The sequence below is a fragment of the Callospermophilus lateralis genome, chromosome 19 (genome assembly GCF_048772815.1).
Source record: "Callospermophilus lateralis isolate mCalLat2 chromosome 19, mCalLat2.hap1, whole genome shotgun sequence".
NCBI lineage: Eukaryota > Metazoa > Chordata > Mammalia > Rodentia > Sciuridae > Callospermophilus > Callospermophilus lateralis.
Window position 1 is genome coordinate 6,990,461 of NC_135323.1, and position 26,654 is coordinate 7,017,114.

The window sequence follows — 26,654 nt, forward strand, 5'->3', positions numbered from 1 at the left end:
TCCTCCTGCCTTAGCCTCCTCTGGAGTTACTAGGATTATAGGTGTATACCACTACATTTGGCTCGAAATTTGTTTTTAAAATAAGTGTTTAAATATTTCTTAAAAAATAAAAATTGGGGGCTAGGGATGTGGCTCAAGCGGTAGCGCGCTCGCCTGGCATGCATGCGGCCCAGGTTCGATCCTCAGCACCACATACAAACAAAGATGTTGTGTCCGCCGAAAACTAAAAAATAAATATTAAAAAAAAAAATTTTAAAAAAATTATGTAATTCTATTCAATTTTGATTTTTGCAATATCAAAAGTTAATAATCAAGAATAAATAATAGGGGCTGGGGATATGGCTCAAGTGGTAGCGCGCTGGCCTGGCATGCGTGCGGCTCGGGTTCGATCCTCAGCATCACATACAAACAATGATGTTGTGTCCGCCAAAAACTAAAAAATAAATAAATATTAAAAAAAAAAAAAGAAAATGAGCCCTACCTTAAAAAAAAAAGAATAAATACAATAAAGTAAATTATGTTCTATTTAGGAATTTTAGTATCAGATAATAATAGTAATAAGAATAAAAAATAATAACCACATCTATCTTTTGGAAGAAATTTTTTGGTAGAGAAGTCAGGAAAAAGGCAGCACTAAATTCAAGGAAAATGAATATTTTGCAATGTACACACAAAGCAAAGAACATATATTATAATGTAGAAATCATGATTAAGTGTTATTTGGTCATCTTGGTCTGGATCTCAGCAAGGCCAAAGCAAGCTGGCCTCTTGGGGCAGCCACATAGAACCAGTTGTTTTTCAGTAAAGCCACCACCCACCACCCTGTCAGGAAGTTTGCAAAGACACCTACAAAAAATGCTCAGGTTTAGCTTCATCTGTGTTTTTAAAAGCCAGTGACAGTGCCTGGGTGAGGATCCCAAGGTGGCACAGCCCAGGGACTCCCCAGAGACTCATTTAGCTGAAGAAATCAGGCTCAGACCCCTGGAGTTAATGAAACAAAACTGTATTTAATGAACAACAACATCGTAGGTTACAGGCCTGGACAGTGGGGGGCTCAAAAAAAAAAGGGGGGGGGACAGTAAGGGCTGTGGCACTCTGGGGGAACAATGTCACTACCTCTTAGCACCTCTCCCCTGAAGAGGGATTCATGTGATTTCCCTGTCCAAGAGGGCAGCATGGCAGGAGAACTGCCCCATCTCAAGGTGGGAAACTTGAACTCCAGGTAGTTTATCAGCTTACCCAAAGCCACATAAGGTTCCTGTACTGCTCCTGTACACCATGACCCAGCTCAGAGGAGACATGACTAGAGAGGCAAAAGGGGATGAACCCCTCACAGGAAGGGCAAGCATGGTGTTGGAAGAGGCATTAGTGCAGTGCACAGTGACAATGAGAGGTGCTGGCTGCAGCTAGGAGGGACTAGGCATCTATCCTATTTCCCAGGTCTCAATGGCCCAACATCCACTTGGGTCACTGCTTCTCCCCTCTTCTCTATGGTGTCCAGACCCTCAGGACTGGCTGAGGGAGTTCACAGGGCAGAATGGGAGGGTACAGGGAGGTATACTCCCTCTCTCTGAGCAGTGCTCAGAGAGAGGTATTCCCTTGGCACCTGCCAATCACAAGGCCAGCACAGGGCTCAGGCAGTACAGATGCCCAGGGGCCTGAAGGATCTTAGGGGAGGGGGCAGCACACAGAAAACCATGACATGCGGCCAGCCACAGTGCCAGGAGAGGCATATAGAGAACGGATATAGTAGGCAGAGAAGTCCAGGAGGTGTTATGTGGGGAGGACCTAGGGAAGTGCAGGGCCCAATGAAGAGAAGTAGGGAGGGCAGGACTGAGGCAAGCATCCATGCTGAGGGGTCCGAGTTTGACCCTGGCCTGGTGGCCATTGTGACAAGAGGGGAAAACAGGATGACTGTAGAGACTGTGGGAGGCTCAAGGAGGCCACGGAGATGGAAAGAGGAGGGCTGAAAAGCCACAGCGAGTCCAGGCATCTCTGGGCAGGCCTCTGGAAATGGCACTGGCTGTTTGGGAGGTTGATCAAAGAAAGTCCCTTCTGGGGCCACCTCTTCAGGTGGACTTGCAGCAAGGAAAGGCCCACCAAGAGCTTCAGGCTCTGCAGAAACACAAGGACATGTCATGTTCCCTCCAGCCCCCACCCCACCGGCCTTTGACCCTCTCTAGGGGAATAGGGGAGCAATGGGTCTCAGCACAAATCCTGCCCTTTGCTTTCCCACTCTACAGTAGCAAATGCAGCCCAGCAAAGTCTCAGAGTGGAGTTACTGCTGGAGAGGAGACCCCCAGGGAAGGAGGGACTTGACCAGAGGCCTGGGGAGATGCTCTTGGGGAGGGAAGTGGGATCCTACCGGGGAACAGTGCCAAGGGCACCTGTTCTCAGGACCAATCCTTGAGAGAGATCAGGTCCCCTCCAGAGGGGAGTGACACCTTGCAGCACCAGTAGGGGGCACCACAGCCACACACTTGGTGGAAGGTTCCTCTGTCTTTCCATCCCCCTCATCAGGGCCTAAAGCCCCAGTGGCAGCAAGATGTAGACCCCCAACCTATATAGCCTTGGGCAGATTCTTCCACAGAGAGCCATGGCCTTCAATTGGGAAGGAGTGTGCCTTCTATGCAGGCACTGTGCTGGCCTGAGCCCCCTGAGCTCTAACCCAGAGGCAGGTGGGATCAGGGGGCCTCTTCCAAGTAGAAGGAGCAGCTAGTCCAAGCAGGCTTGGCCAGGCTTGGCCATGGTAATCCAGCTGCAGGCCAATACTGCTCATCACATAGAGGTGGGTTTCACTCTCTGCTCCTGGAAGAGGTGACCCAGCCTCTACCCCACCACCCCACAGAGGCAGCTCAGTCACCATCAGCGCAGGCCCATCACTGGGTATCAGGGTCTTGGAAGCCCCAGGCCTCCACAGCAGCGATGAGGAAGTTCTCTGAGCAGAGGGGCTGGTTGTTGAAAGTGTCGCAGTGTCCCGTGCGGCCCCGGTTCAGGTCCCCGTCGATGTAGAGCGCCTGGCCACCCCCTCCCCCTACAGGGTGCTCATGTCAGTAGCAGCCTCTCTGTCCCCACCCACAACCCATCAGCACTGCCCTTGAGGTGTCTCTGCCTAGACTGGGCAACCTCAGAAGTCCTTGCCAGAGGCCTCTCTAAAGCCTCTGGCAAGTGGTCCCTTTAGGCCTTGCCTAGCATGTGCAAGGCCCAGCATCACAAAAATAAACGCATAGGTACATAAAACCACAAGCTGACCTTTGAACCTCCACAGTACCCTGGGCCTGGCTGTCCAGGTAGACCCCTGCTTCCTAGTCTATTTATCCCAATCCTCACTCACAATCCTCCATGCCCTCCCCCCAGGGTAGGTGGAGGAAGTGGGTTCCTACCGATGATGAGGCAGTCAGTGCCCCCAGCCATGAACATGGACTCAGTCTTGGAGGGCAGGTTGAAGTGCCGAGCAGCCAGGAATGGTGAAAGTCGGTCAGCTGGGTCTGAACAGCTGGAGTGGGAGGATGCGCAGGGTACGGGCTTGGTAAGCTCTGGGTGCTTGATGACTACCCACTCGTAACGCTGCACCTCTGGCTGCAGCTGAGGGTGAATGGGCATGAGTTACTGGCATGCAGTGCCCCAGTGAACCCCTTCTGTCCTCCAAAACCAAGGCCCATCTCCATTCCATAGATTGGCTGTGAGCCAGGGGCTGAAGAAATGACAACACACAAGCAGATGAGGTCCCACTTGCTCATAGGCACTTGATAGTGTGATCAAAACCCAGAAGTTGTGCTGGGCAGTGGCACACACCTCTAATCCCAGTGACCTATGAGGCTCACAGGAAGATCACAAGTTCAAGGCCAGCATCAGCAATTTAATGAGGCCCTAATTAACTTACTGAGACCCTGTCTAAAAATAAAAAATAAAAAAGGGCTGGGGATGTAGCTCAGTGTAACTCTGGGCTCAATCCCCAGTACTGGGAAAAAGAAAAAAATCATTTACAGCTAGGTGCAGTGGCACTTGCTTGTAATCTCAGTGACTCAGGAGGCTGAGGCAAGAGGGTTGCAAGTTCAAAGCAAAGCTTTGCATCTTAGTGAGATTCTGTCTCAAAATATAAAATAGAAAGGGCAGGGATCTGGCTCAGTGGTAGAGCACTTTGGGTTCAATCCCCAGTACCAAAAAAAAAAAAAAAAAAAAAAAAAAAAAAAAAAAAAAGCAGAAGGAAAATATCCTGTAAGATAACTGCTGTAGTAAAATGAAACATGATCATGTGAGCTGGGGTACCAGGGCAAGGCCTGCCAACTCCTGAGCTCCCCCTGGGAGCTTTGGTGAGGTTGAGGGACTGGGAACAACCCTGGCCCAGGGTGACTGCTGGGCCTACACGGGGGGCCCTGGGCTCAGCCCCACTCACCCTAAATACAAAGCACTCTCCAGTTCCGAAGAAGGACAGTTTGCCTCCATACTTGTTTCTCTCACTCCAGTCTGTTGATAGATAAGCTCCACACACCTGAAGAAGAAGGTCAGGCTACCCCAGGAAGGTTCCCTTGTTCAGGCCTACTGAGGTACCAAGTCACAGGCCCCAGCAGGGCATGCAGTGTGTCACAGTCCCCCCACCCACCCACACACACCAAGTGCAAAAGGGATGTGGAGAGGGCTAAGTTTTGAAAAGTGCACCCTTCCACACCACAGGTTGAAGCTGGCCATGGGGTGGATGCCTCTGGGACATTTCCATCTCCCTTAGTGGCCCTCAAGCACAGGATGAGCTCCATGCATAGACACATCCACATTTGGATTTTGGTATCCCTAGGAGATGCAGCCTCTCCCAGGTTCATCAGAGTCCAGGTCCCAGACTCCCTTGGGTCCTCCTCACCTCCTTCTGTGTGGTCTTGATGAGCAGGAGGGTAGGTTCGTGTCCCTCACACTGGAAATAGAACCTGGGGGCAGAGACCACAGATGCTACTCTGCTGCCCTCCCCACTGTCTCCTGCCAGCCTCTGCTGACTCTTAGCCCAGGCTGTCAGGGGTGCTAAGGATCTGGCAATGTCCTCATCAGGTGCTCTTCTCACCTGGTCTTTTTCGGACATTCTGGGCTGTCTACCCCAGTTGGATGGAAGAGAAGCCTCATAGCAGATGGCCCCCTGAGGGCAGAGCCCAGAGCCAGGTGCTACAGGGAAGCAAGAACCAGAGGAACAGATCCTCACTGTAGGAAAGCTGGGCACATCCTCAGGGGCTGGGCATGTGGGGCGACCCACAGCTTCCAGTGTGGTGCACAGTGCTTGGCTGGTATGCTTGGTGGGGGTTGGGCAAAGTAGCTCCAGCTATGCCAAAATGCTTATATGGCTGCAGACAGGGCCTGGGGTGAAAGCTAGGCCAGCTCTGCCCAAATCACCCAGCCAGGTCTCTTGTGACACCAGCTAGAGTTTCTGAGGCTACCTGCCATCTGAGACTTGAGGTGCTGAATACCAGCCAAACCTGGCTGAGCTTTTTTGGTGGCAGTGTGCCTGGGGAAACCCCCTATTAGAGCAATGCACAGGACCCTAAGCTATGGCCTAAGAGGCAATGATCTCCAAAGTGTGGGTAGCCTGGAAATGACAAAAGTTCAGACAAGAGGCTTCTGATTCTTGGAGCCCACAGGAAGAGGTAGGGCCTCACCAGGGGCCCAGGTGCAAAGGCTTTTCCAACCACCCCTATGAACTCCTGGAAGTCATGGCAGGACATACCTGGGGCACCAAGTGGGTCTCACCTGCTTAGACTGTACCCATGCTGCAATGAGGAGAAAAGTAGAAGGGGCTGGCAAAGGGCAAACCGCTCAGGGACCCAAGACCAGATATCTCTCATCTCCTTCACGCTGACAATCTCAGAGCGGAAGTTCTCTGCATGGACGGCCAGGTGCACAAACTGCCTGGGGAGAGCAGAAAATGTCAGAGCCTGCAGTGACCTGACTGTATTCCCACCCAGGTCTCAGAGCTACTCTTTGTAACCAAGCCCAGAGGGGACATCTCATCTACTCAACCAGGTGTACTGCCTGATTCTAGGGCCTGGATACAAAGAATGGGGCACAGCTGTTCCCAAAAGCCCCACCTCCCACCTTCTAAAAGGGCAGAGTGCCCAGACTGGGGGTGTCAAAAGCACCTTTTCTCTAAGAAATCAGGACAGAAGGACAAAGTTGCAGGGCCAGCCAAGTACCAGCAGATGGCACAACTGAGGTAGACAGACAGACAGATTGTGCCTGAGTGTCAGGCTGAGGAAGTGGAAGCTGGTTCATAAGAACCAGCCAGGCCCTGGGAAATAGCAAGAGTTGGTTCAGAGCTGGCTGCCAAAAAGGTGGAGAAGTCAGGCACTGAGGTGTGTTTTTAGACCTACCTTTTAGAAAGTGAGACACTGAAAAACAGGAGGAAGCAATGGACATGGAGAAGAAAAAAGAAAATAAAACAGACAAGAAGAGGTTAGTGGTAGATACCAATCTCAGGGTGTGCCTTCCTCTGGCCCAGGAGAAAAAGAACTACATGCCAACAGTCACCCATGGCATAATCCCAGTGTCAGCTGCTGAACACCGTGACCCTTCCCAACCCTGCTCCCCAGGAGCTGCGCTCAGGGCAGGGAGACCACATCAGCAGCCATGAGAACAACCAGCCATGAATCCCAGAGTTGGAGGGACAGAGCAGGAGCTGTTCTTACATGACCGCTGAGAGGCTAGCCTGGCCCCTATGGACTTTCTGACCCTCTGTTGCTGTCTATCTTCCATCTCAGCCATTGACTTTAGTCCCTGAGGACAGGCCCTGGCATGTCTTGCTCTTCCTGCTTTTTAGTGTCTTTCTACCCATATGTGTACACATGGACAGACCGAGACTGATAGAATAAGCTCAGGCTCAGACTTCCAGGATGTAATCCACCAGAACCCCCACTCTTGCCTGGGTCCCTTGCAGCCTGCCAGAGGCCACACACACACACACATACACACAGCCTGGGGCTGCTTACCTCTTCTGCTTGACCGTGATACCTTTCTGCTTCAGTGCTTTCTCATTGGCCATCTGCAGGAGTTGGATCTCCTTGCGGGAGAAGAGACGGATGGCAAATGCTTTCTCTAGCAGCTTCTCAGGGGACACCGTCTTAGCTATATCCTTGACAAACATGCGGATGTCCTGCTTTACATTGTCTGACTCAAGAGGCTGACCAGCTCTCACCTTGTGAAAGAACTTGAGGATGGCCAGAGCGACGCGGTATAACACCTTGTAGCCTTCCACCAGGAAGACATCAAAGACACGGGCAAAGTAGTTGAGGGGCAGCTCTCCAAACAGCCAGCGCTGCCAGTCAGAGTAGACCTGCAGGACATCCTCTGACACAGCCACCATCAGCTTGTGGGCCGCCTGGCAGTACTTGTTTACCAGGTCCCCAAATGTCATACAGGATGACTCAAAGGCCAGGAAACTCTGGTCAATTAGCTTCTTGCTGGGGTCATTGCAAGCCAGGATGCGGCAGGCTTTCTCGAAGCATTCAGCCTCATCAATGCTGTAGTGAAGTAGCAGGGCCACTACGGCTGGCAGGGCAGGGCAGAAGGAGATATCAGGGAACTGGTTGGCAATGCACAGGAGGATTTTGCGCACGGCACCCTCGCCCCGAGCATTCAGGCAATAGATGGGCACCTGGGTGTTGTCCACAAACTCTGGCAGGGGCAGGCTACTGCTGCTGTGCTTGCCCACAATTTTGCCTACAATGTCACTGTACACACTGGCGTCAGGTGTGACTGTGCGGCAGGGGATGTCCCGGATCAGACGCTGGTACACCTTTCCCCTCAGGGCGTGGCTCTGAGCCCAGTATCCCTGGCGTGCCAGCTGCTTTAGCTCCTGTAGCTCAGTGCAGCTTAGTTCCTTTGGCCCCAGGTCCTGGATTGCAGCATCCATTTTGACTCTGTCCACAAAGCAGTTGTACCCTGGGGAATCCATGGTGTTGGTATGCCAGGGAGAAGGGCCCCAGGCTGCCAGGATGGGCGTAAAGAGTAGCTAGATCCTCCAGTCCCCTCTATAGAGTTTGCTTGCTAACCTGTCTGCCATCCCACACCCTGTAGAATTAAAAAATATTTTTAGTACATGTGTTTGAAAAAGTTTGAAAAATTTTTAAAATAACTTTTTTGTCCGATACACTTTTTGCCCAGCTACTCAGGAAGCTGAAGTAGGAGGATGGCAAATTTGAGGCAAGCCTGGGCAACTTAATAAGACCCTGTCTCAAAACAGGCTGGGAGGGGGGTGGGATATAGCTCAGTTGGTAGAGTGCTTGCCTTGCATGTACAAGGCCCTGGGTTCTATCCCCAGAACATACCAAAAACAAACAAACAAACAAACAAACAAACAAAAAACAACAAAACAAAACCAAAACAAACAAATAAAAAAAAACTCAACAGGCTGGGCTTGTAGCTCAGTGGCAGAATGCTTATCTAGCATGTGCAAGGATCTGGGCTCAATCCCCAATACTGAAAAAAACATTGTTTTTCTGTTTTAATGTTTCTCAAAGTACTAGAAGGGCCTCCATTTAAGATAAATAGCTGTTCTGGATGTGGTGGCACATGCCTATAATCCCAGCAACTCAGGAGGCTGAGGCAGGAGGATTCTAAGTTCAAGACCAGCCTCAGAAACTTAGCAAGGCCCTAAGCAGCTTAGTTAAACCTTATCTCAAACTAAAAAAAAAAAGGGCTTGGGATGTGGCTCAGTGGTTAAGCGCCCCTGGGTTCATTCCTAGTACCAAAAAAAAAAAAAAAAAAAAAAAGAAAAAAGAAAAAGAGAGATAAATGATATAAATGATGACTCTTCTGAGAAATCATTATGAACTTTGGAATATATCTTATTTTCACAGAGCTCAGGTGTTACTGGAATGGGCTACACAGGTTTGGAGTAATGAGAAGCTAAGGACAGGGTCCCTGGAAGGGGTTTAGAGACCAACTGTGCTAAAAACAGTTGGACCTCTCCTCAGGAGGTCCACTCAGGCTCTCAAACACCCCGTCCTGAGGCCTGGGATCTTCCAAAAAGGAGCCAAGGGCCAGGAGGAGTTTGTGAGCAACTCCTTCTTTCAGCCCTTGGAGGCAAAGTCCTTGAGGACCTGCGCCTGCTCTGCCTTACCTGGCCTGGGATGGAATTCTGAAGCCAGCTCTTAACTTTGACATTGTCAGCTTGGAAGATACATTCTGCAGGCAACTCCAGACAGAATCCCTGGGGATGGGGGGTGTGCTGAGTAATAAATGGAAGGTAACCCAGCTTAAAAATCAGACTTCTGGGGACAAAGGATGGAGTCTCAGAAGCTTCAGTGCCATCTCTCCATGATGCTGCTGCTGTTCTTCATACACACATAAGAAACAGGGGAGCTGAGCCTCAACAGGAGGTTCTAAATAGCCACTTACAACAGCCAGTCTTCTGCTTCAGGTCCCACACTCACCAAACCTCTGCCAAAGCTAACTCTCCTGGACACAAAGGCATAATATCTGTCTACATAAAATCAGACTAACCTGTCTGCCTGGGACAGCACAAGTGTCTGAAGATGTCAAAGGGATAAGCTTCAGTGAGATTTTGGCAAATGACTACATCACTCCAGGTTCTCTTGCATCTAGAAGATTCATCTAAAAACAGGAAAAGCAAATACTACTTTATTAAAACACCGAATGAAAATTAAGAACTATAATGCAAAACCAAATGGGCAATACTGTTTTGAGAAAGTGCCTGGGTAAGGCTTTCATTTTTTGTGTGTGGTAAACACATACAAAAATTGCCGTTTTAACCACTGGTGAGTATACAGTTTAGTGGTGTTAACTACCTTCACACAGCTGCACAACCAGTGTCACATTCAACTCCAGAAACTCCCCTGATTAAACACAGACTCCCTCCCCCATGCCCTGACATCCCCCATTCTACTTTCTGTCTCCAAGAATTCAGTTGCTCTAGGTGCCTCACAGGAATGAATCATCCAATATTTATACTTTTACAACTAGCTTATTTTACTTTGCTAGATGTCCTCAAGGTTCATCTCTGTTTTAGTACATACCAGAATAAAGGCTCAATAATATTTTGTCATATGGACAGACCATTTTGTTTACTCATTCATCTGTGGATAGACACTTAGGTTGCTTTTACCTTTTGGCTATTGTGAATACTACTACCATGGACTTGGGTGTACAAATATCTGCTGAGTCCCTGCTTTTAGTTTTTAAGGTCTATACCCATTGATATGTTTTTAGAGGGGCTTCCCCATAGAAAAAATAAATTAAAACAAGTTTTTCTGACAAAAACACTAAAATATAAAAGTGATTTTAATATGTCCCATTGGAAAACCATGCTCACAGTAAGATTAGGCTTGTGTCACAACTTGTACCCTCTTCTTAATAAGGACACCCCTTAAAAGTAGTTGTGGAGTTCGCTCTGTCTTGGGAATAGCAGCAGCAAGGGTCCCTTCTTCCTCTGCTCAGAAGGCTATGCCCCAGGCCACCTGCACACCCACAGCCACTGTCAGGCCACACTCCACAATCTCCCATGTCTGAGTTATCTATGTACTCTAGAGCCTAAGCTCACAAACACTGGAATAACCCCAGGCCTATCCTGTCTGGGTGAAAAGAACCAGGTCCTTCTGACAGCAATAAACATGTTTATAAAGAAAGGGGCAGAACAGCGCCTTCAATTGCCTGGCCCCAGACCCAGGTTGAATATTTCAGTTTAACTGAAAACTCCAGAAGTGATCTCTATACTTGGCAGAGAGTTCTTTTAGCAAGTTGCAGATGCAGAGTGGTGAGCTGCAGCAAGTAGTCCAGGATCACACTGGATCAGAGGGACACAGAGGCAATGAGCCCCCATTCCATGTCCCTTCCTTCTCCCCACATCTGACTCAAAAGGAAAACATGATGCTTCTAGGCCCCAGCAACCAGGTTCCCAATGACCTCCTCAAGGCAGCTATTTTTTTTTTTAGTTGTTGATAGACCTTTATTTTATTTATTTATATGTGGTGCTGAGAATCGAACACAGTGCCTCACACATGCCAGGCAAATATGCTACCATTGAGCCACAACTCAAGCCCCCTCAAGGCAACTATTTTTTTTTTTTAATATTTATTTTTTAGTTTTTCAGTGGACATAACATCTTTATTTGTATGTGGTGCTGAGGATCGAACCCGGGCCGCACGCATGCTAGGCGAGCGCGCTACTGCTTGAGCCACATCCCCAGCCCTCAAGGCAACTATTAAAGACAAGTATTTTCCTTTGGTTTCAAACAAAATGAAACATTTTATTAGGTAAGTGATATATGAAAGCAGAATCACAATCACAAAAGGTTAGGTAACACCAGATTATAGAGTTTTGTTTAAATTACCTCTCTAGTTCTATCCTCCTTCTATGGAAAGAGAACAACCAACACTTTGGTATACAGCTTTCAAAACTAACTTCCTTCCTTCCTTTCTTTTTTGTACTGGGGATTAAACACAGGAGTATTTCACCACTGAGCTACATCTTCAGCCTTTTTTAAAAAGACAAGGGGTTGGGGTTGTAGCTCAGTGGCAGAGTATTTTCCTCACACATATGAGGCACTGGGCTCGATTCTCAGTACCACATTAAAAAATTAAAAAAAAAATAAAGTTATTGTGTTCACCTACAACTAAAAATATTTTTTTAAAAAATTTTTTGAGACAGGCTTTTGCTAAGTTGCCCAGGCTGGCATTGATCCTTGGGGCTGGGGACATAGCTCAGTTGGTACAGTGCTTGCCTCACATGCACAAGGCTCTGGATTCAATCCCTAGCACCACACACACACACACACACACACACACAAAAAAAAAAAAAAAAAAAAGAAAAGAAAAGAAAAAGAAAGAAAGAAAGAAAAGAAAAAAAGAAAAGGAACAAACTTGTGATTCTCTCACCTCAGCCTTCCAAGTGCTAGGATTACAGGTATAAGCCACCATATCCAGCTTGGCAAAACCTTTTTCTTACATTCACATGCATACAATTAAAACTGGGTTAGCCAGGTACAGCGGCACAAGGCTGTAATCCCAGCAACTCACAAGGCTGAGGCAGGAGGATCACAGGTTCCAGGTCAGCTTCAACAACTTAGCAAGACACTATCTCAAAATAAAAAAATAAAAATGGCTGGAGATGTAGTTCAGTGGTCAAGTGCCCCTGGATTCAATCACCAGCATCACAAAAACAAAAACATACACACACAAAAACCAGAGTTAAAATTCCCGCTGCCCCTCTCTCCCCTCCCCCCAGTACTGAGGATTGAACCCAGGAACTTTTTCTCCCCTCAGCCTCCTGAGTAGCAAGGATTACAGGTGTGTGCCATCTTGCCTGGTTGAGTTAGATCTTTCTTAAACTGGTCACTGGGACAGAGAAATAAGGAGAGGTAGGAAACTCATCAACAACATAAAATGAGCCTGGCTTGCACACCCACACTTTGTGGAGCTTTTTTGTTTTGCTTGTTTGTTTAGTGGTGCTGGGATTGAACTCAGGGACTTACACATGCTAATCATATGCTCTACCACTGAGCTACACCCCCCAGCCCATCAAGGTGAATCTTTATAGCTACAGTGACTCTTTCCCTGTTAGTCCACCAGCTGGACTGCTGCTGTTACACAACATTACATGCTTATTTCCCTAGCTCCTGACAAAGGTGCCATACCCAGCGTTCACCCTGGTGGCCAGGGAGAGAGAAGGGAAGCAGAAGCTAAAGAATGGGCCATCTGTGCAGGTAAACAGGTCTGGTTGCAAAGTTCACCTCTGACATTTATTTGCTTAAGCCCTGCATCTTCCTTATATTGCAGTGGCCTAATCTGCAAAATAGAGCTAATAAATAACATTGACCCCAGAAAAGTTTTTGTTTCTAGGCAAAACCTGTGGGTTGAGTTTTGCCTCTGGGCTCACTAAGGTTCAGGTGATGTTGGAGTGACACAGCAAAAACAATGCATCCTCCTATGCCCCAATGTTTGGACAGCCCAGGATAGAGAGAGCCAGGCTGTTGGATACACAGTAGTGCGGGGCTCTGCATAGGCACCACTGGCTATTATATGATTTTCTTGGCCACCCAAGGGCTGGGTCTCCAGGTAGCAGCTCAGGCCAGCCCCAGCTGTCTGTAGCTTCCTGAGCTTGGAATGGTAGAAGCACTGTCTTTTGTCCTTAGCTTTGGGCCTCACTGGCAGTTCCAGGAAAGTAAGAAAAGTTCCACTTGACACCCTGTGAGACTGGGAGCTAGAGTAGTGTCCGTTTCTGACTGTGGGGGCTCCCCACAGAGTATCTGCGTGGCAATGGCAACTTTACAGAGGGTCTGCAGTTTGGATACCTCCTGAGAAATGACATATGAGCCACAGAGATAAGAAGGAGGCAGCCAGGAAAAAAGCCATGGAAAGGGTTCTGGGGATAGCTAAAAAGGCTTCTGTCAAGGCCCGAAGGCAGGAAGGAGCTCCAGGGAGAGAACAATGCAGCTGGCAGGGCAGCCAAGAGCAGGGAGACTGTGCTCAGGGACTGGGCATGCAGAGGAGGAGTCCGGGTTTTACTCTAAGCCCAATGGGAAGCAGAGAAGGGTATGATCCATCTGATGTTTTTGTTGTGAGGATTAACTAGGACTGTTTATAGAAAGCACTCTGCCAGCGTGGCACACCAGGGCCACTATGATGTTTCCAGGGCTTTCCCACTGTGACTGCTCCTCAGGGTCCAGGCCTGGCACTCAGCAGATGCTCAGGAGTGTCCAGGAGTGATGCCCCAGTGGGTCAATGCTGGGGTCAATCCTGTAGAGGGTGCAGCATGGGAGTCAGGTGGGCAGCTCTCCCACAGGCCAGGTACAGATCCCAAGCTTGAGTCTGATGATGGTTTAAATTGCTACACTTTCCTTTCCTGCCATGCACTTCCTCTTTCCCCACCCTGTAAGCCTCCTCAGTGACACTCATGGCCTTTTCCTCATCAACATGGTGCCTACTTGATAGTTCAGGATACCTGAAGATGGGAAACAAGTGTTTGTATGTGTGTGTGTTACTGGGGATAAAACCAAGGGCCTTGCACATGCAAGGAAAGCACTTTGCCACTGAGCTAAATCCTCAGCCCTTCAAGTGTTTCTTAAAAAGGAAAAAAAAAGGTAGGTGGAAACAAAGTGCTTTTGATTTCCACAAAATGTTATATTGCTACATCCGGTGATTTCTCCAGGTGATGCTCCCAACCAGTGATCCCACTGTGTCCTTTGGGTCTGCCAAGGGTGAGGCCAAAGGCTTAAGGGCCCCTTAAATATTTCCAGGCTCACAGCCACATGGCTAGGCTTCTCTAGAGAGGAGCATTCCTATGAGATACTTCTGCCACGAACCCCCAACAGCAGCCTCAAATAATCCCCAGATCTTTCCTCCATAACAAACCCCCTACAGTATGCCCACAGAAAAGGAAGGCAGCCTAGGCTGGATGGGGATGGGCAGAGCCCAGGCTCCAGAGACATCTGCTGGTTCCACTCTATCAGATGCAAGGTGCTCAAGTAGATTTCTGATCAGAAGTTAGGGCAGGAAGGAGGAAAAATGGATGTGGGAGAAAGGACAAGCCTTATTACCAACAGTGGTACGGAAGATTCCCAGGACCAAGGCTGGTGCCTCTGTGCGAGTAGACTACCCCCCATCTCTGGAAGCTGCAGAACAAATTTCACCGCTGTTGGCCATACAGTCACTTGGCTTCATGATCCACCTCTAACTGTGAGTTCAGCTGGATGGTTCAGGTATTTGCTCTAATTCACAGATGAGGAAAGTGGGATTCAGACAAGTACTGGAGGATCCTCTTGCACAGGAAGGATGACCCTAGTCTGCTGAACCCTCTAGGGTCCAGGAGCCCTCCCCACTGTTGCCAATTCCCTTTGAGGTACAGGTCACCTTATATGATCAGTGTTCTCCCAGTGTTCTCCTTGGCAAATTCAGGATCCATTTCTCAATACCATAAAGCTGTCCCAAAACACTGCTTCAGAACCCAGGGAGTCATGAGAACTCTGCATTTCTCACCTCTTACATAGAGATCATGACTTTCCCAGACAGTTGGATTTGAAAACAAACTCTCATGTGACAAAAAGAGAACCACAGAGTTAGCCTTGGTGACTACATCTTAACACTCATCAACACTGGGAGCTAAACCTCCCTTCCTGGCTCTCTCTCCCAGTTCTGGTCACTGGACAGAGGGGTCAGCAACAATCATGGCTCTCTTTGCCCCAAACTTATTCATTCCACAAACATTTAGTGAGCTACCTCTTTCATGATGGGCCCTGGGGGGAAGTGAAGGTGCTCTAGAGGACACACACAATCACAACTGATGCAGGAAATGCTGGAAGTGGCCAGGCAGGGTACTGGGGAACATCTAGAATGGATACTTATTAGCACTTGAACTATAGAAGAGTGATGGTACCCAAGTTCATAAAAATGGAGGGTGATTCTGGAATGGGTTGCATGGAGCACCAAGGGACAGCACTGTAGGAGAAGTGGGAGAGGCAAGGGCAAGCTGGAGGCCTGGGTGGGTGGTACTGAGTGGCTGAAGGTGGGAGAGGAAGGAGGCAGTATCCTCACACAAGGGCACAAAGAATGGAGAAGCAGAACATGACACCTCAGAAAAATTCAGAAATACCCTCCTGGAGGCTGTGGAGAAGTGGGATTGGAGAAAGGTGGACAGAATCCAGCTAAGACATAGGGGGCTGACATACCTGGGCAGGCACATATATGGTGGGCCCTAGAGTCTGGATAGGAGTGGATTCAGGCAGACAGAACAGCCTGATGGCGGGGGCAGGAACCAGGTCACTCAAGGGCTCTAGGCTAAAGGGCAAGCAGTAAACACAGAACTCCAGCCCAGGGAAACTCTACTTTGGAGTATTAAGTACCAGCATTTTTTTTTGTTTTAACAATAACAGGGATTGAGCCTAGGGGTACTCTGCCACTAAGCTACATCTCCAGCCCCCCAGGGCCCTGGTATGGGAAAATCAAATCAGGATCTTAAGCATGTTAGACAAGTCCTCTACCACTGAGCTACATCCTAGCTCCTATTTTTTTTTTTTTTTTTTTAATTTTGAGACAGGGTCTTGCAAAGTTGCTCAGGCTAACCCTCAACTTGTGATCCTCTTGCCTCAGCCTCCTGAGTAGTTGGGATGTACCACTGGGGCCCGGCTAAGTACCAGTTTCAATGAGATGCTTTTTAAGCAAACACCAGAGCTGCTCAGTTGACCTCACAGCATTGGATCTCCTAGGAGATGTGTAGCTCACTGCAGTGGTTCTACACACACCCAGACGCTGAACCAGACAGGCACTCAGCTCACTAGAACTCTAGTTTGAGGAGTTAGCACCCAAGGCCTGGGTAGGCTTTGACCACAGGAACAAGCTGACCAGGACCCAGCATCTGGCCCTGCTGAATCTTAGTCACTGTGTCACTGAGCAGGGATGGGTATTAGCTGCCACTCTGTTCAGTGCTTCCTCTATAGCCTGAGCAATCCCCACGTGCATTCTGGGGAAGAAGAGGGACGACAGGATGAGAACAGGAGAGGAAGTGAGGCTGGGGGTCTAGCCTAAGCATGTGGGGAATCTGCATGCCCAGAAGATGCCATGGGAGCAACAGAAATTAGGGGCACCCTTGCCAGTGGAGACTCCACATAAGAAATGTGCGCTCCTCTCAGGCAGGTTCCCCTAATGGAATTCAAAGCATGTACATATTTCACACAGCCCCTCAACCTTGTTGAACATTGTGGGCAGGAAAAACAAAAAGAGCCCATGGAGGGTAGTCTCTGGACAGCTAAGGAGATGCAGAGGAACCCACCAGTGCCTCACATCCTGTTTGGTACCGATCACACCTCCTAGGCCAGAGAACCACAGAGCTGACAAGCCTCATTCCAGCCCTGGGGTGTGCCCTATGGAGATGAGGAAGACACACCTTTAAGTGTTTGCTGTCTGAAAAGGAGATGCTCAGGCTGCCAGGGATGCCCCCAGCAGTGGGCCAGGTGAGAAATGGTGGAGGAGGGCATGTTTGATGGCTGAAAGGAGAGGTACCAGGCAGGTGGGAAAGCTTGGAAGGGCGTCTTGGGAGGCAGCAGGTGGGAAAGAAGGTGGTGGTGGGGAATATCCCATCCACTCTGAGGCAGGGAGGAAGAAGAGGGCTGGAGGAACATATTGGATAGCCAGCCAGAAGGGGCCATGGCAGGGGTATAGGTGTGAAAGCAGACCTGGAGCAGGACACAGAACAAATAGCAGGGAAGAGGAAGAGGGCAGAGGTGGCTGCTAGCACTCAAGGGCAGGTAGGGAGTGGCCCCCTTTTTCCCACACAGTGCTGGAGATTGAACCCAGGGCTTCACACTTGCCTTGAGTGTCCAGCCCAGGAGTATCCCTCTTGATGCAGGGATGAACCCAGTCCCATTTCATCACAAGGTCCCCTTCCTCCCACCCACCCAGGAGAGGCCAGGGATAAACCGAAGCACAGACCACCTCAATACACTGTCAGTAATCCTGGGCAGAGCCTCAGGGTAGGGTGGACACTAGTCCTTCCCCCAGGCCTCATCTCTGGGACAGGACAGGACAGGACAGGGCAGGGCAGAGCAGAGTGGGCCTAGAAAGGAGCCACTGGCTTAATCCATCTACCCTACCACACCCATTCTTTCCAGACCTTCCCTCTTTTTTTTTTGATACCAGAGATTAAACCCAGGGATACTTTACCACTGACCTATATCTCCAAACTTTATAATATTTATTTTTTTAAATATTTTTTTAGTTGTAGATGGACACAATATTTTTATGTATTTATTTTTATGTGGTTCTGAGGATCGAACCCAGTGCCTCACATGTGCAAGGCAGACATTCTACCACTGAGCTGCAGCCCCAGCCCTTGATTTTTTTAAATAAATACATATTTTTTTAGTTGTTGATAGACCTATGTTTTATTTATTTATATGTGATGCTGAGAATCAAACCTATGCCTCACACATGTCAGGCAAGTGCGCTACTGCTAAGCCACAGCCCCAGCCCTAATTTTTAATTTTTGAGATAGGATCTCATACAGTTTCCAAGGCTGGTCTTGAACTTATGATCCTCCTGTCTCAGTCTCCAAGTCACTAGGATTATAGCCATCACCAGAACCTTCTCTTGAGTGCCTATTAGGTCTCTGGCACTGCGCTATGAACAGCAGATACAGAAACAAGACACCTGGTTGGATAGGCAGAAAACAGATTTCTAGACCCACTGACACAGAGAGGTAACAAGGGATGATTAGGCCACATCTAGGGAGCTAGTGAAGGTTCTGGAAACCCTTCTTAGAAGGTAGATAATGTGGCACTTGATATTCCAGGTATAGGACCAGCATACACAATGGCAGGGAAGACTTACTGTGTCCAGGTGACCACAGCAACTAACTTCCCTTGGGGTGTCTCTAAAAGAGTGTGAGTAAACCACTGAGGCCCTTATCCCACTGGAGCCCCAGACTCGTCCTTCTGGGGATAGGGCACCATTAGGGCACTGGGACAAGGAGGCACAGTCAAACTTGTGTTGCAGAAAGATTGATTGGCGGCAACCTGGAGGGTGGATACAGAGGTAGCAGCCTTCAGAATCACTCAACTAAGGGGCAGTGTCTGGGGCAGGCTGATCAACAGGGTCTGCTGCATGTGGGTGGGGAGAGGCCCACATGGGTACATTTAGCAAACAGTTGCCTGGAGAGTTCCCAACCCATCGACTGCCCAGTGAGAACCTAGGCTACACATGGGCAGGTAGTGACACTAACCAGACTGGAGACAGCTCCTGGTCTTCCCCAAACTTCCTTGCCTCGCTGCTCCACTTTTTGCCCCCCCCCCTTCACTCCCACCTTCCTTTTTGCTCTGAAACCTGTCTAGGGCAAATTTTACCCCATGCCACATTATCATTCTCTCCCTTTCCCCTTCACATCTCTTATCTCTTCATTCACACCCAGGAACCACTTGATCCAGAGGTTGAATATTCATAAATACTCTCTCAATAGGGCACCACCCTCCTCTCACCCTTGAGCTCTAACCCTCATCTCCCAGCCCCCTTCCTCTACTCCCTATAGCTCAGTCTAGACTTTACACCAACCTCCAGTTTCCCCGCATCCTGTCCTCCTGCTTCAGTTGCCTGAGGTGAGGAAGCCAAGCTAACACACGCTTCTCCATGCCTACACAAGAGCCACAGAGTGGGGGGAAAAAAAAAAAATTCAAGCTTCTTGCTCAGTGTGTCCAGTCTTTGGGGCTTCTTGGCAGGCCCTTCCTAGCTCACCTCTGGCACCCTCTCCTGTTCCCAGGTGCTGCTCACAACTTTATCCTACTATTCTTCCTTGAGAACGCGAGGCTGCCAAGCAGAAGTTCCCTTTCTCTCTGGCCCTGTCCTTTAAATGCATGGGTCCAAGCCTAGGCCCTTCCTCAGTCCAATCTTACTTCCTGGGGACTTGACTCCCTGTACTCTCAACATTCCCTCTCTGTTCAGGCAGGCCTGAGACTGTACTCCAGCTCTGTCTCTCTTTTCTCCTTCCTTCAGAGTAGAACTGCTGGCAACAGCAGGCTACATTCCAACCCCTCCTGTCTTGAGGACTCCATACTTGGTTGCCAGGTCTAATGGACACTTTGGTTCCTTATCTTGCTTGCTTCCCATATCCTGGGCTCTCCTCACCTTTCGGGCTTCTGTCTCCCTCAATGTCATTTCTGCAGAAGTACAGCTTCTTCTCAGCCTAGAAGCCCCATGTGAGCTCCAGTTCTATACCTGAAGCTGCTTCCCAGGCATCTGCTAAACATTTCCTGACCTTCCTGCTCTACATGCCTTCAACACAACTCAGCTCTGACTCCCAGCATTTCTGCCCAGCCTGGGACTTGACTAGTCCCAACCCTTCAGCGCAGATCTTTCCTGTTCCTGGCCCTTTATGTCCTGGCCCCTTCCTGCTTCTCCATGGCAGTTACAGAAGCCATAGCCACAAAGCACCAACCACAGTACCATGCTACACTCAAAAAGAATATTCCTGAGTGGAGGAAAGACAGGACACATCTGCCCCTCTTCTCCTTTCCCTGCTGACTCTGGTCATACCTTCTTCATGGCCCTTCAGTGACTTCTCTGACAGGGTTAAGATCTCCTTGTCCAAATCTGTTTCAAATCCTTATCCACACCTCCTTGCCCAAATCTTTTTCCATTCTCAGCACACTGAGGTGTTACAGTAACTTGCTTATACATCCTGTTCTACTATACTGTGACTTCTGTATTCAGTGTCACACTATACCCAGTGTGCCCTGGAAAGGGGGAAACCAGAGAAGAAAAAAGAGAAGCAAGAAAAATCTGCAAATTATTTAGTCCAAGGATGAAATTTAAATTTCAAAGGCTGAATAACAACAGGGAGCCTTAGTCAACTTGTCCTAGGCAGTGACCTCCCTGGAAGGCATCTTCACGTGACAGGAAGGCAAGGTGTGCACAGCTTCTACCCGGTAGCAGAGCACAGGAATTTCTCCTATGTTAATGGGGAATGGCACCCCAGAGTGACTACCAAGTAGCTGATTACAGGGAACTTGATAGTGGGCCCTTTGCTGGTGGCACACAATGGCAGGCACGTGCCAGGTACAACAAGGATATAACCATTAATGAGGTGTTAGTCACAGCATACTGGGTCAGCTGGCCTGCCTGCTGGCTAGAAGTTCAAATGCAAGTCTTAGGCTACATGTGGGATCCTGAATAGGTGAATCTCCATCTTGGTTAGCCACTCCAAAAAGGTTCCCTGTGTCCCTTTCCTGGGCAGAACACATTTCTTGGTCTAATCTGGCGTACCCATAGGAAGGGAGGGGCTGGGCTGGGGCTGGAACAGGACTCAACTAATTCAGCATCTTTATCTTCTGATCTCTAAGGGTCTGCCAAAAAGTCAGTCATGGAAAAATACTCCCCCATCAGGGCACATGGAAAAGAACTCATTCAAAAGTTAGTAGCACATAATTTTGACAGGTCTGAGTTCCCAGCAGGATGCCCCAGTCAGGTATGCCCTGAAGGCCAGGAGCCCTGAAGGCCAGGAGCTCAGGTTCTCCACAAACACCTTCAGACCTAATAAGACAGCAAGACAGCTAGCCAAGATGGAACTGTGTGAACTTAATCATTTTAATAGGCATTCAAGGTACACTTCCTGCATGCCAGGGTCCCAAGTGCTGGAGGACAAAGAGGTGGTACCGGTTCTAGCTCTCAGGGAGCCCAACACAGGGTATCTGGGTCCCTATCCACAAGGAAAGAAGGTTCAGGGAAGGTTTCCTGGAGCCAACACCTGCATTAGCTGGGTTTTGACAGGTAAGGAGGACTTAGCTCCAGGAAGTAACACAGACAGCATGGGCAGAGCCACAAAAGACAGATCTAATTCAGAGTCCGGGAGCTGTTCAGGAGGAAGGCACAAGTCTGTGGGCATCTTTTGTGGCTTAGGTGAAAAGACAGTTCTATAATCGAGTTTACAGGCTTCAAGAAGCCAAAGGGTCTGAATTTACTGGGCTGCCAATTAAGGACAGTTCCCTTTCATGCTGGAAGCAAGGTGGGGACAGCCTAGAAAGACAGGTAAAGATACCAGGGCAGGAGTTAATGTCCACATCTTGATTCTTCTAAAGTCTACAGGTTTCCAAGATACAAAGACTATAAGGATACCTTCCAGGAAAGAAACACAGAGGGTGATTAGGAAAAAAGAGAAAAATTATTTAAGAAAAGGCCTAAGGGACAGAAGTGAACTTTTGGTGGGACCGAGATAATGAACAGCCCTTAGAAGAGTGGACAGGCTTTTACTGTTAATAGAATCACCCATCAGTAAACAATTTCTGAGAGTGTGTAGCACCCCATTAAAACTGTGTAACAATCAGAAAGACACAGTTTCAGATTATGGGAAATAGTCCAAGTGGTGTGCTGTATATTCTCAGTCACCTCTGAAAAAGTACACCAGGGTGGCTGCAGAAGGGAGGTTACCACGGCTTACACATGATCCATGAACAAAAGCTCTAAGACTGAGCAGCCACACACCCCAACATGAGGAACAAAGATAACTGCTCACAAACTCGTAAGACATGTGGCCATCCCCATAGGGCCCACATGCCAGAGGTGGGCAGATAGGGACTCATTTTGCAATATCAGTTTTTCCCTACCCTTCTCATAAGGCCCTACCATGTGAGACAGAGTGGGGAAGGGACACCACATGCTTGGCCTCTGTACTCTTGGTCATTTTTTTCCAAAGTCCTATCTGATACTAAGGCTGCTATATCACACAGAAACCAGGGTCCTAGAGGGAAAGCAGCACAACCTGGAGAATTCTGCAATAATGGATTTCCAGGTCTAAGAAGATCCCCACCCCCCGAGTTCTAACCATAGAATGTTCTGACAGGAACCCTCAGTCTAGAGCCAAATGGGGTCTCTTGAGATGAGTGCTCCCCAAACTGGAGGTTCCCCAAAAGGCAAACAAACACTTGAGACAGAAAGACCCTTGGAAAGACAACAGAAATGTGTGTTTGCACCTTTAGTATCTGACATCCTGTCTTACACTCTAACAAGCAAAACTGGCTCTCTGACAGAAATAAAAAGCCCACTACCCTACCCCCATTTGCCAACAAAGCAATTGGTTACTAAGCAGCCTTATGTTTCTAAGAACATAAGATTAGCAGTTCATAGGTACAGCCTTTTTTTCCTCACTGAGAAGACCCAACTCACTCCCCAACTTTAACACCACACAGGAATGCCCCCTAAATGCTCTGTAGCCTCATGGCTCCAGGCCAGTAGATACCTACCTGCTGCCTGGATGATGATTTTCCAAACTCAAAGTCCTGAGCTTTCCCCAGGCCTGCTCCACTCTGTGTGCATCATGGCACTGAGCAGCCTGTCATTCAGTACTGGAGTGTCCCCAGCATCCTCTTTTCTCCCTGGCTCTTCCTATTCCAGCAGCTACTTGTCTCTTAGTTTTGCCCTCCTTTCCACTCTTTTTTTAAGTTATTGATTGACCTTTATTTTCTTTATTTATTATATACAGTGCTGAGAATAGAACCCAGTGCCTCACACATACTAGACATGCACTGTATCACTGAGCTTCAACCCCAGCCCCTCCTTTCCATTTTTTGTCTCAGGGTGTGCCACGAAGATACCTTACCAACCTGTCTTTGTTACCACTGGCTAAGGTTGGGTAAGTCCTTAGAAAACATAAATCTCATCAGGTCACTCACAAGCTATGCTCCTCTGATGGCTTCCACCGCTCTCAGGGTAAAATTAAAATTCTTGAGCCTGGCACTCAAGGCTTTTCCAAGTATGCTACCAGCCCAGCTCCCTTCCATTTTTCCATCTTCCCCCACATACTCAGAGCTACCCACTGCCCTTTTCCCAATAGCTGAGAGTAGGAACCATTCCCCTTTCTTTCTTTCTTTCTTTCTTTCTTTTTTAATTCTGGTTTATTTATTGGCGGACACAACATCCTTGTTTTTGTATGTGGTGCTGAGGATCGAACCCGGGCCGCACACATGCCAGGTAAGCGTGCTACCGCTTGAGCCATATCCCCAGCCCCAACCATTCCCCTTTCACTTTGTATGTACTATCCTATTGCCCTTCTGCCTGGTAGGTTCTTTCATTACATGTTCTAACCATCCTTCAAAATGAAGCTTATGGCCTTCTCTGAGCTCCTATCCCCCACCACAGTCCAGCTGGATGTTGGTCCCTTGGGCCCACAGAAAGATCTACCCACCCCTTTGGGAGTGTCTACCACTATGCATTTATTTGCGTGTCTCCTTACTGCACAGTGAGCTCAAGGGCAGAGACCAAACCTCACTCAACAATGTTACAGCATACACAGCACAGTGCGTCATCACATGAAGTATAAATTAAATAAACCCATGTTAAAGGATAGAGAAACTGCATAACAAATTCAAGGTGGTTCTCAGTAGAAAGCCTGAGGTTTTGTTTCTTTGATATTATCTCCATTTGGAAGGTGACACTGCAAACAGCCACTGAAATTGCTGCTTCAAGTGGGAAAGGGCTTTTTTCTTCCATTTACAGAGTTGCCATAACAGAAAAGGTATGCTCAAACAGGTAAAACATTGAACAGAGCAAATATTAAGTGCTTTTTTTTTTCTTTTTACCAACTATACCATTGTCTTATGTAAGTTAAACCCAAAACCACCCAAAGGCAAACACTTAAAGATGTCTTCTGCAATTGGCAGAAGGAGGTTTAGGAGCAACACTGTGTGCCCAAGGTCACTCAGAACTACTAGACAGTTCTGGCAGGTGTGGTTAGAAAGAGTTAGCCAGGCCCACCAGCAGGCGAATTAGCAGACCCAGGGGGGTGAATATCATTGTTATGAAAACCCTGCTTAGATCACTTCAACATCCCAGAAGGTCACCCTTAATACAGCTGAAAGCTACTGCACTAGCTTACATCTATCACTCTGACAATGCTCTGATTCTTTTCAACAACCACTTAGAACCTCAAGCCAGCCCACCCATGACAGGCAATGGGGGAACAAAGACGAAGGTGATGTGGCTCCAGCCCTGTTTACAGGGAGAGACAGGATTCTAAACAGAGCATTCACTACCCATTAAGCACTTCCCATAGAGGCTTAATCTGAGTGCTGAGGAGATTAGATGAAGATCAACCTCAGAATAAAGGGAAGCACATGTGGGGGTCAGACCACTGTCTATCAACAATAACTGTAAATTCTTTGAAATTTGTTGCTTGTTTCCTCATCTGGGTTTGGTTTCAACCTTAAAATGAAAGAATCTGCTCATTTCAGCCAGGCACCGTGGAACAGGCCAGTGATTGCATTGACTACCAGGCTGAGGCAGGAAGACAATTTAGCAACACTCTAAAATAAAAATAAGAGCTGGGGATGAAGCTCTGTCATAGAGTGCACCTGGATTCAATCCCTAGTACCACAAAAAAGAAAAAAAAAATCTGTTCACTTCAAAGTAATTAAGTAAACATTTACGGTGCCTCTTAAATGCTTCAGAAGTAAAGTAAAAATGGACGAAATGCACAAAATGGCAATGCATGCCAAATTATGGGGTGGTTCTGCAAGCTGCTTGGGAGGTACCTGCTGACTCTGAAGCAAACACACAGTGAAAAGAGGAATATCACCTTCTAGGGTTTCCATTCATCTTGGAAAAGTAGGCCGACTTCCCTGCCCAGGAATAACTGACCAGTAAAGACAGCATCGCGGGGTCACTAATAGCCAATCTATACCTACACAAGACCCAGATGGTTTAGACAATCTTTGGCCTTTAAAGTCAGCACAGGGAGGCCCACAGCGCAATTGTTTCCACACTGCTCTGGTCACCAAAGAAAACCTGTGGCCAGGCCACCAGCACCCTGTTCACAGGAGAGCCTAAAAGGCGTAGCCCATTCCCCGCGGTGCCAGCTCTGCCCTCCAGTCGTGCTGCCGCAGAATGCAGCGGGTCAAGCTCCTAGCTTCCACTTCCCAGGGCACTTATGGAGGACTGCTGCCCCCATTCCTCCGGCACAGCAGCCACGGCCAGGGGTACCCAAGACTCCGAGGTTGGGAAAATACCCAGGCGCCAAGTGGACAGGTGTGTCGTTCTGAGCAAGTGAAGAGCGCGGAGGAGCTGCAGCTCTCGGAGGGCGGTAGGTATCGGGGAACCTGCTGCAATTCCACGAACCCAGAAGAGGATTTCCTACCCGGTAGAGACGGAAAGTGCCGCGAGGCAGCGTGACACTCAGCTCTTTCCGACGACACCTCGCCCCGGGCAGGGCCGGCGGGTGGGGGACCCGGCCTGCCCCGAGGGGTCCGGCTTCTGGGCCCGCGTAGCAACTGCAGCTGCAGCACCAGACTCCTCAGCAACCCCGAGCCGCGCGGCGCCAAGGCCCGGGTCACCACTCTGGAGCGGTGACAGCGTAGCCCACTGGGCCGCGCACCGCCACGCCCCCGCCCCCGCCGCGCACCCACCTCCGCTCCGCTTTCCTCAGCTCTCTGCGCGACGGCGACGCCCCTTCTGCGCACGCGCGCACGCGGCCCCGCCCCCGCCGAGCACACGCCGCCTGCCGCCCACCCCAGAGCCCCGCGTTCCGGCCCCGCCGGTTTTGGGCATGCGCGCAGGCGCCCGGCAGCCGCCGCATGCGCCGGTCAGGCAGCGGTTCCCACAGCGCGGAGGCCCCGGCGAGCCGTAGGTGGCGGGGGCTGCCGTGCCACGTCGACAGCCGTGGGGCAGGCACCCTGAGCTCGTGCCGCTGCCCGCCGGTGCTGCTGCCGCCCGGCCCGGTCACACGTGGTTGGGGCTGCGCTCTGCGACATCAGATCCCTGAGAGAGTTAAGGACGCAGGGGGGTTGGGGGGCGGGACCCGAGCCGAGGAGTCCTGAGGTCAAGGCTCAGAGACGCGGCAGAGAGGACAGCGGGACAGACTTGGGGTCACAGCAGTCCAAGAAAGAGGCAGGACAAAGGAGAGACGCGGCTGGGGAAAGAGATACCACGCGAGGACACAGACCCGCGGAGGTGAACAGAGGCAGCCTTCCGGCGCGGGCGGAGCTCAGTGTCCTCTGCGGGTCCTAGTAGAAGGCGGCGGACTTGCTGTGCAGGCAGCGGAATTGGGTCACCAACCCCATAGCGGTCCAGGACGTCTAGGGTGGCCACAGTGCCTTTGGGGAGGTCGCAGCGCTCTCTGGCGGATCATGGGATCAAGGGGTTGAATCGCAGTGGCCCTCGGGATGATGTCAGACCCTGAGGGTTCTTAAGCTACGT

The 26,654-nt window shown here is 49.3% G+C and overlaps 1 protein-coding gene across 9 annotated transcripts; it reads right to left on the reverse strand.

The window, feature by feature from the left end:
- Positions 1-987: 987 nt before the first annotated feature.
- Positions 988-26,484, reverse strand: Tbc1d24 (TBC1 domain family member 24). Of its 9 annotated transcripts, none has more exons than XM_076840531.2 (10): positions 25,865-25,937; positions 9,478-9,588; positions 7,169-8,043; positions 6,963-7,033; positions 6,348-6,365; positions 5,728-5,886; positions 4,856-4,919; positions 4,397-4,492; positions 3,384-3,585; positions 988-2,115 (listed from the first exon to the last, which is right to left on the reverse strand). In XM_076840531.2, exons 3-10 carry the CDS (start codon positions 7,925-7,927, stop codon positions 1,634-1,636), a joined length of 1,851 nt encoding a protein of 616 aa, XP_076696646.1. In that variant the 5' UTR covers positions 7,928-8,043; positions 9,478-9,588; positions 25,865-25,937; the 3' UTR covers positions 988-1,633. The 9 variants fall into 9 exon arrangements, with proteins under 9 accessions (XP_076696646.1, XP_076696642.1, XP_076696641.1 ...); XM_076840533.2 differs by adding an exon at positions 2,864-3,034 and having other exon boundaries at positions 2,025-2,115; positions 6,963-8,043; XM_076840527.2 differs by lacking the exon at positions 25,865-25,937 and adding an exon at positions 26,401-26,484 and having other exon boundaries at positions 6,963-8,043.
- Positions 26,485-26,654: the final 170 nt, after the last annotated feature.

What these genes read in the sequence shown, in the direction of transcription:
- Tbc1d24 (XM_076840527.2), bottom strand. Translation starts at nt 7,927, where the DNA reads ATGGATTCCCCAGGGTACAACTGCTTTGTGGACAGAGTCAAAATGGAT. An exon ending in GAGAGTGCTTTGTATTTAGG is followed by an intron (nt 3,586 to 4,396) that starts GTGAGTGGGGCT and finishes ATTCACCCTCAG; the next exon opens with CTGCAGCCAGAGGTGCAGCG. An exon ending in CACTGACTGCCTCATCATCG is followed by an intron (nt 2,116 to 3,383) that starts GTAGGAACCCAC and finishes GTGTTTCTGCAG; the next exon opens with AGCCTGAAGCTCTTGGTGGG.